General features: G+C 57.7%; 1 protein-coding gene across 1 annotated transcript in view; it reads left to right on the forward strand.

Moving 5' to 3' along the window:
* The first annotated feature begins 1397 nt into the window (after positions 1-1397).
* LOC119354363 overlaps positions 1398-9740 on the forward strand; it is a 12761-nt gene continuing 4418 nt past the window's right edge. The window contains exon 1 of the mRNA XM_037621097.1: positions 1398-2516. Coding sequence (XP_037476994.1) covers positions 1689-2516 — 828 coding nt within the window. The 5' untranslated portion in view covers positions 1398-1688. The remainder of the gene's footprint in view (positions 2517-9740) is intronic.

The following is a 9740-nucleotide window of genomic DNA, read 5'->3' on the forward strand; positions in this document are numbered from 1 at the left end:
TTCGCGTGTCCTCCTCGCGGCGCCTTGCCCAGTAGGCCTGCTCGTAGGCGACGTCCTCCGGGTGGCGCTGGCGCCACTCCGCCATGACCCGCTCGTCCTCCTGGGTGACGAGGAGGCGGCGTTGCCGCTCGGCATGCTCCGCACGGTCTTCCGCCGTGTTCAGACGAGGCAGAGGGGCGAGGTTGAGCGCTTGCTGGAGCGTGTACACATCTTGAAAGTTCATCTGGCCGCGCGGCCGGCCTAGGCGCCACGCCGCCGCGTCATACGCGCGGGCGGCCTCGCGCGCCGTCCCGTACGTGCCGAGGCCGAGCCGGAGTTCGCCGGAGCGTATCTCCGCGGTGTAGCAGCCGTTGGGGCGCAGATAGTCGCCGCGGTAGCCGGACGCTCCTCGGCGGCGCGGCGGCATGGCGGCGCGGCGGTGGCGGGGCGCTGGAGCGGCGCGTGGCAGAGAGGGAGAGGAAGAGGGGAAGAGGAAGTGTGGAGAAGCGCGTGGCGAAGCGGCGCGTAGCTTTATAGGCGCGCGCGAAGCGGCGCGTCAAATCTTGCGCGCGAGCTGGCGCCTTTTCGCGCGCGCGCGCAAACGGTTCCTGCGCGCGCTTGTTTCCCGCGGTCGCTGGAGCGCGTCAAACCGTCCCGCGCACGCTAAAAGCTGGGTTTACCGCGCGCGTGTCGTTTGGGGCGTCTGTTGGAGATGCTTTTAGAGGCGAATTTCAGGGTTTAACTGGTCGTGGATACACCACAGCAGGAGGTGGACAAGTTGACGGTCTCGCCTGGCGGGTTTAGTCAGAGCAGAGTAGAGTAGATAGTTTACCGCACCTCGCTTTGATTACGAGATGGAAACGGAAAACGCCATCATGTGGATTCACTCGTACCACGTCGTGGAGTAATAAGTCTCTTATAGATAGGACTATAATATAAAGAACCTGTGAGAAGCACGCGTGGATAACGGTGGACGTGTCACGTACGTTGTGAACCGCAGATTCACACGCATAGATAAGCGTCGGACAAGGCAGTTCGCAGTTGGGAGACAGACAAGACTTTATAACTTGTTGGGAATAATGATACTGATAATTAAAACCCAGAAAAATACCCAAAAAGGGAGCTAAAGTCGGCATGTAGCTGAGGAGAGGAGAGGAGAGGAGGGGTCGGAGTCGGCATGCGCAGCCTGTATGCAATGCAATTGCAATTGCAAAGCAAGCACATTCTGTGAGAAAGCAACGTGTAGCGCGACGCATGCAGCACCTAACGAGGGAAGACCAACACCGGCGCGGGCGGAGCAGGGACGACGACCCGGGCGCACGTCACATGGCACATGGCAGGGCAACCACCGTGGCCCGAAACGGGAAAGGGTGCGAGGTGGAATGGCGCGGAAACCACGCCCGCCCGCGCTAACGCCGTAACGGCACCTTCTTCCCTCCCCCGCCTCCTCCGCCTAAATTTAGGAGCAAACTCTCTCTCTCTCTCTCTCTCTCTCTTCTCCCCCGCCATTCTGCTCTGCCCCGTGGCTCTGTGCTCCCGTGCGCAACGGCTCTTGCCGGAGCGGAAAATAGCATAGCAAAACGGAACCGCGATCGCAGGATCGCAGGAATCGTGGAGCTTCTCTTCCTCTTGTCTCCTTATATTCACCACCGCACACGCGTCCTCCCGCCACCACTGCCCATTCTTAGCCTGCCCCGACCCTTCTCCCCATGGCCTCTTCCCTGGCCGCCATGCCCCACGACTCCGCGCCATGGAGGGACCCCTCCACCTCCACCTCCACCTCCAGGCACAGGCGCTTCTTCAACGTCAACGTCCTCATACCGCCGCCGCGCCACTCCTTCTCCGAGGCCGCCGCCACCGCGCCCGCCGAGCCCACGCCCAGGCGCAAGCGGATTATATTGGAGCGCTGGGCGGCCGCCGCTGCCGCCGCCACGGCCTCCGAGCCGCCGCCTCCCGCCGATGCGCGCCGCCGCGACAGGGAGGCCGAGCTGTCCGCGCTCGCCTCGGCCACCCGCCCCGTCGCCGCCCGCGCCGCCGTCTTCCGTGAGCCCTCGCCTGCGCCGTCCGACGCCTCCTCCACGACCACTGCCGGCCCGGACCTGCCGCCGTCGGGCCCGCGGGCGTCCTCGCTCATCCAGCGCTGGCGCGAGATCGAGGCCGTGGGGCCCGTCACGCCCCGCGCCTCGGGCGACGTCACCTCTGAATCCGATGGCTCGCCACGCGGCCGCGTCGGATGCATCGTCAAGAAGCTCAGCGGGGCTGCCTCGCTGCCGGAGGAGGACCTGGAGGCCGCCAATAACGAGCTCGCGCTCTCGCAGTCCGCGCCCCCGTCGCCGACCCAGCTGCGCAACGCAGTCGAGTCGCTCGCCGTTCATATCAAGGGCACTCGGCCGCCCAAGCTGGTGGTCAGGACGGTACGCGGGCGCCGCGCAGTGGAGGAGCTTGTCGCTCGGATGGCACATCGTCGCAGGCGAGAGCTCGCCGCGCTCGCGGAGCGACACGCCGTCTCTCGCTTCGGGCACAAAGGCAGGATCCAGGTAAATTCGTATTCCATCAAAAAAGTTCACGCTGCATAATGCATTATACAGTATATATACTAGCATTAGAGTACAAAATTACCTCCATCAACCATAAATTGATTTCGATGCAAAAAAAAAACCCATAAATTGATGATCAGTGACGCAATTTTCTTAGTATCGTTTTGGAAACATTATTTAAGACGAGCCAAGAAGTGTGAGTTGTTGGTTTTAGACCCGCAAGGATGGGGCCGGAGAACTGTTTGGTAGATCGGTTTCCCAACTGGCATTGCTGATCAATGGCATGTGCAAACTCCATAATCATGCTTTATTTCGGCTCAACCAAAAATAGACGGGAATGGTCTAAAAACTTGACAGCCCCTTAGTCCTTACATGTTATTATGTGACCATCAAACTAGTTAGTGATCTTATTTGTGACTCTGGTGAATAGTCGCAAAAGCTCGACCAAAAGATCCAATAATCTTGATCGTGGAAACTCTAGTACCCTATAGCCGCTCATGACCTTTGCAGATCTGTTTGTATGTCATTATGAATGAGAAAAGTTAACATACGTAGTAGTACTTTCAATGGCAGTAATATGCAACTAATTTGCTGGTGACAGTGGAGCAACGTTCAGTACAGTTTTTAGAACGGAGGCACTTGCCGGCCTTAGAATGAGGCCCTTACGTTCAGTACAGTAGGATGGGCGTTTCAATGCCAGACTGATTGAGGTTATGGCTTGGATCCCTGAAAAAGGGGGCTATAGCTTGCACCCCTCAAAAGAAAAAGAAAAAAAGTTGTGGCTTCTCATAGCTGATGGATGAGATGTCACGAGTGAATATCATCTCTGGTTTGTATCATGTGGAGATTGTGATTGCTGCACAGTTGTGGCCAACAAGCCAAACAAACCATACCACATGACTTCACAGGTTACTTGCTATAGCATGTACCAGGGACATAAATATGAGTAATGGCTGGGCAGTTTAGTTGTGCAAAGTACAACGCAAATTTCAATTCTTCTTAATGGCATCGCCTTTTAGGTTGTGTTATTTTTTTTTCTGCCATACCTTCAGTTACTTTTTTTTTGAAAGATCCGGGGTCACCGGCTTCATTGATTTAGAAGAAAGCAGCGAGAAATACATGAGTGATCAAGTGATCGTGGTTTTGGGAGAGCTAAGAGTGGCCAGAGCTAGGCCAGTTACATGACCAGGGTGTTTCATCTCACAACATCCTCCCCGAACGGGGCCTCAATGCATCGCGCTCCTGCGAGCCGCCAGAGCTCCATCGTGTTCTTGATGGCTCGCAGAACGTCCTCCGTCCGAGGCGTTTTTCCTCTGAACACAGACGCATTCCTCTCTTTCCAGAGCTCCCACGTGATCAGCAGCATCATCGTCCTTAGCCCCTTTCTGCAACTTTGAGGCGTTGAAGCAATCAGCCTTTCCCAATGCCTGAGAGAGCTGTGACCTGCTTCCCGCGCTTCATTGAGCAGTGCGCAACCATATCTACGCGACGCTGCCTGCCAGACCGTTCGGGCGAAAGGGCAGTCCCAGAAAAGGTGAATTGAGCTTTCCAGATTTCTGTTGCAGCAAGCGTAGAAATACCCGTTGGGCCACCCTCGCCGTTGTAGGCGATCGTTGCACCAAAGCTTGTCTTGGTGGAGCAGCCAAGCAAAGATCTTCACCGTACCTGGCGCCCAAGCTCTCCAAATCGCAGTTGTTTCACCTGAGGGAGGGATGTCACTGATCTGTAGATCGTAAGCAGCCTTTGCCGAGTAGTTTCCTCCTCCTGTGGTTGCCGCCCAGCTGATCGTGTCCTCGTCGGAGGAAAGAAAGATGCCTGCGCCCTGAATTTTCCTCCACATTTGCAAAAACTGGTGGGCAATCTCTGCTGTGTTGCCATGCCGGAGGTCACGCACCCATGTGTCATTTGCCAGCGCGTCTTGAACTGTCCTGTTTTTCCTTCTGGAATGCTGAAACAAGGCGGGGAACTCGTGTTGCAGCGCCACCGGCCCGATCCATTTGCAAGTCCAGAAAAGCGCTGTTTTTCCGTTGCCCAAGTGCACGTTGGTGGCCGATGCAAACAGCTCCAGGTCCTCCTTGACACATGGGGCCGGGAAGTTCATCCAAGTCCGGCGTGGCTGTTGCCATGAGAGCCACAAACCAGCGCAGCCGGAGAGCTGTGCTGAAGCGATGTAGATCTAGCAAACCAAGCCCCCCCTTGTCCACCGGAAGACAGACTTTGCCCCAGGCCACCTTGCATTTGGCGCCGGTGACATTCTCATCATGAGCCCATAAAAACTGCCTCCTTGCTTTGTCCACGTCTTTCAGGATCTTTTTCGGCACTTTGAGGACAGTCATTGCAAACACCGGCAGCACCGTCAGAACGGCACGCACCAGTACTCTTCTTCCTGCCATGTTCATCAGCTTGCCCTTCCACCCAGCCAACCTTGAGCGTATCCGGTCGATGATAAATTGGAAATGCACCAGCCTTAGCTTCCTTGGAGAGATTGGCAGTCCCAGGTATGTGGTTGGGAACGTGGAGTGCAGCCCCCCAAAGTTTTGCAGAACCACATCTAACTGAACATCAGCACAGTTGATTGGGATGACTGCAGATTTAGCCTGGTTTAACCTCAGTCCCGTGGCTTCCCCGAATCTGCTGAGCAAGTGCAGCAGTGCATCCACTTCCTCCTTCACCGGGTTTGCGAAAATGACGGCGTCATCAGCGTATAAGCTGACTCGCATGCTGATGCCCCGGCCTGGCAGCCGAGCGATCATCTCTTCCTCCGCAGCAGCTTGAAGGAGGTGGTGAAGGGGGTCAATCGCCAGGATGAAAAGCAGCGGGGATAGTGGATCACCCTGCCTAAAACCACAGCCATGAGAAATTGATTGGCCCTGCGTTCCGTTGAGCAAGCAGGCGGAGGTGGCAGAGGAGAGTAGCAGAGCTATCCAGTTTCTCCATCTCGGAGGGAAACCCATTTTTTGCTTGAGCTCGAGCAGGTACTCCCATGACACCGAATCAAAAGCCTTTGCTATGTCCAGTTTGAAGAAAAGCGCCTTTTTCTTCGTTCTATGCAACATCCGAACACAACTCTGTACGTACTGATAGCTCTCGTGGATGCATTTGCCTTTCTGAAAAGCAGTCTGTGCCGGTGAGATGATTGTATCTAGAGCCCTTGCCAGCCTTGCAGAGAGCACTTTGGAGATTAGTTTGGCAACTGAGTGGATCAAGCTGATTGGCCGATAATGGTTGACCTCTGAAGCTCCATTTTTCTTTGGCAGCAGTGTAATCAGAGCCGTGTTGATCTCTTGGAAATTTTGCCCAGCCACCTGATGGAATTTGTTAAACACTGCCATGATGTCATCCTGAATGATGTGCCAGCAGGAGCGGAAGAATTGTCCCGTGAACCCGTCAAGGCCAGGAGCTTTTTCCGTTGGGGAGGAGACGATGGTTGTCCAAACCTCGGCTATGGAGAACGGCGAGTCCAAACCTTGCGGATCAATGGTGGGAATGGCCAGTCGTTCCCAGTTTATGGTGGCTTTTCTATCCTCCTGCTTGCCCAGAAATCTGGCGAAGTGATCGTGAATAATCCTCTCCTTTCCGTTGTGATCGAACACCTCCAAGCCATCCTCCCTGAGGGAGTGAATGAAGTTTTTTCTCCTTCTAGCTCTCACTCTTGCGTGGAAAAACTTCGTGTTTGCATCTCCTGCCTTTAGCCAGGTAATCCTAGAGGCTTGCCTCCTTCTTGCCCGCTCAATGGCTGCTAAACCAAGCACTTTCATCTTGAGCTGCTTTCTCAGATGAAATTCTGCAGGCGTGAGTACTTTGTTTTCTTGCGCCACGTTGAACAGACGTATGACCTCATTTGCGATGTGCAGCTGCATTTTTCCTTTACCAAAAGAGGCCTTGCTCCAAATTCTCAGGTCAGCCGCTGTTCTGTCAAGCTTCATCTTGATTCTGACGGAAGGGCAGTCGTGCTGCACTGGCCTTTGCCAGGCATGAGTGACTGTTTGGAAGAAATGAGGAAATTTAGGCCAGAAGTTTTCAAATCTGAACCTAGCGCTTCTTCGTGGTGCATCCAAGCAGAGAGAACCAGGGGGCAGTGATCTGAGAAAGAAGTTGACGCAGCAAACAACATGTGGTCTGGGTGCGATTCTTCCCAGCGCGCGTTGCAGAAAATCTTGTCAATGCTGCACATGTTAGGGCTTTCTCTCTCATTGCTTCAAGTGAAACGCCGGTTTTTGCACTTGACTTCCTTGAGCCCTGCTAAATCAATGGCCCGACGAAACTTCCCGATCATCCTTCAGTTTATGTTGGAGTTGCTCTTGTCTCGCGCTTGATATATCATGTTGAAGTCATCGTTGATCATCCACGGCTCGTCAGCAGGAGGGGCGGCAGCAGCTATCTCCGATAGGAAGCTTTCTTTTTGTGCATCATCAGTTGGGCCGTAAATCGTGGTCATCCAAAAAACCTTCCCTGAACTCCTTTCGTGCACCCTAGCCATAATGGAGAAACTACCCAGGTAGTGCGAAGCTACGTCGACTACATCCTTGTCCCAGAAAATCGCTGCGCCCCCTCTAGTCCCCGTTGCCGGCAGCACCACACACCCCTGCAATCTGCTACCTCCTATCTCTCTAGCTACCGCAGTCGTCCAGGTGTCGATCTTAGTTTCCTGTAAACAGAGCACTGCTACTCTATGGGAGGAGGCTACGTCGCTGACGACCGTGCGTTTTGCCGGCAGTTCAAACCTCTAACGTTCCAGGTCATGAAGGTTAGATTGCCTTCATCCATCTAAGAAACTGAAATTGCACCGCCAACTGAACCATCTACTTGAAACAAACAGAGACACCATACAGCGAAACCAAGGGCGACGACGGCCACCAGTAGCCCCAAAACCCCGTCGTCGTCGAGCCGTCCACAATGCCGGAGAACTAAACATAGAAACTAATCCTAACTCGAACTGGTTTAAGACCAGCCGCTGGCAGAGACTAGCTAACACTAAAACTACCAACATAATCAGCCTTGCATGATCTCCTCCGCGTCGGCGATTCCTGCCATGCCCGCGGCGATCGTCAGAGCACCCTGGTTGAGCCCCGTGAGCTTGGCTATCGCAGCAATGCCGTCGGAGAGTGGTTCCTGGAAGCGCTTCATGATCCGCGCTGCAGCTCTTTCAGTCATCTTGTCCTTCGGGCCAAGCTCTCCCAGCTCCTGAACGAGGCGCAGCACCGCCCTTTGCGCCACGGGGATGGAGGTGCCCGCGGCCGCCTGCCGAGCGCTGCGGCGAGATGGGGCGGAGGTGGCCCTGGACTTGGGCGGGGCGGAGAGGCGAGGACGTGGAGGCTGGCTAGAGAGGATCGGGGGCGGCACCGGGGCGAACAACTCCTCAACCTGCGCCTTCCCGTTGTCGATGCACATGGCGCCCACCTGGTGGGTGACCGCCTCCATCTGGAAACCCACCGTCGCCGTAGCAGGGGAGGCGATGCAGGGCAGCAGGCACGGAAGCATCTCCGGGCTCTCCAGCTCGGGTGGGTTTGCGGCTTGAGGGGGAGGGGAGCGGCCACCGTCTTCGAAGGCAAGCGGGGTGACCAGGGCTTCCTGCATGGCGCTCTCAAGCTCCAATTGCATGCAGTCTGTGCGCGGGGGTGGAGGCAGGGCGCGCCCATTGTCGGAGAAGGAGAAGAACTGGGCCACCGGGTCCGCCTCCGCCGCGGGGGGAGGAGGAGGCGCAGAGCGCAGGGGGAGCGGTGGTGTTGCGCGCAGGACATGAGCACCCGCGGCCTTGCCGCCCGCCCGACGGCCGTGCCGGTCCGTCCCGTGGCGACGCCTGGCAGGGGATCTGCTGTGGCGCCGATGCGCCTCCCTGACGACGTCCTCGTTGCAGCTCCTGTCGTGGCAGCCGCCGCCAAGCAGGCGATCTCTCCAGGAGCGGCTTGCCCCAGCGCCTCCACTTCCGCCGTCCTCCTCGCGGTCACGGGCACCACCTCCGAGCACAGGGCCGCAGGCCGCAGCCCCGACACGCGGCGCCCGACTGAGGGCCTTGCCCTGCCCATCCTTGACGTGCGCCACCCATGTGCCAGGCTCGTAGCGCGGGAAGGGGCGGTCGTCATCTTCATCCGAGGATGGCAGCCCGCTCTGGCCGGAGTGCGAAGAGCGCGGCGAGAGGGGGGTCCAATCCTCCAACAGGTCGACGTGGATCAGGAGATCATAGCGCCGAACGCCTAGCGGCGGGGGGATGCGGCGATCAGCGGGGGCGAGGCCGACGATCTCGTCCGCCCGGCCCGCGCCCCGCTTGAGCACCCAGAGCGCGCGCTTGGTGGGGATGTGGGCAACATCCCACACCCAGAGCCAGAACGCGAACGTCTTGGTGTGCCCTCTCTTCAGGGTGCGCGAGTCGAGCCGGTCGACGCGGCCGACGTCGCCGAGGGCCTCCTCTGCACCCAGCAGCGACCAGAACTTCATGGGCAGGTCTTCAACGACGACGCGAACGTGGTGGTGGAACTTGAGAAGCGCGGCGTGGTCGTCCTCATTCCAAGCCCTGATGAAGTACTTGCATCCCTCCACCTTGATGACGCCCCGGCGCACGGCGTTGTCCCGGTGCGCAGGGAGGTTGAAGTGGACTAGGAAAGCTTCTGGCTGGTGGGCAGTGACGCGAAGCAGGTGCGGAGGGGTGGAGAGCTGCTCGAGGATGACCCTGCCCACCGCGGCGGGGGTGGTGGAGTGCGAGCGGTCCGCAGCGGTGAGGGTGACCGCGTGCTGGCGTAGCACGTGCTCCTCGATCTCCAACGCCGGGGAGGCCACGATGATCTTGCTGCTCTCCCGCGGCCTCCTGGCCGGGTCGCAGAGAGCGAGGCTTGCCATGGGGCAGGGGGGCGGGGTGGGGGTGGCACTGGCGGGAAGACGACGCGGTGGCGGACCGGAGCTCTTGGTGCAGCCGGGAAGATCAAGCGAGCACGGGCAGCCCCTCCCGGGCCACCGTTTCTTGGGTTTTGAGGGCACTCCTTGCCGAAATGACCCGCCCGCTTGCAGATGATGCAGCGGAGGGGATCCCGGCAATCTACGCAGCGGTGGCGCTTACTGAGGCAACGGAAGCATTTACCTTTGAACTTGCTTAAAAAGGCCTCCCTCCCCGCATCCGCCTTGAATGATCTGCGGCGATCCGAGCGCAGGGTCGGAGCACGCCCGCCTCTATCCGCCGAGCGGGAGCCGGCCTTCCCCTTCTTTCGGGACTTGACCTCCGTCCATCCATCC

This window comes from Triticum dicoccoides, chromosome 2A (genome assembly GCF_002162155.2).
Source record: "Triticum dicoccoides isolate Atlit2015 ecotype Zavitan chromosome 2A, WEW_v2.0, whole genome shotgun sequence".
In the NCBI taxonomy this organism is placed as follows: domain Eukaryota; kingdom Viridiplantae; phylum Streptophyta; class Magnoliopsida; order Poales; family Poaceae; genus Triticum; species Triticum dicoccoides.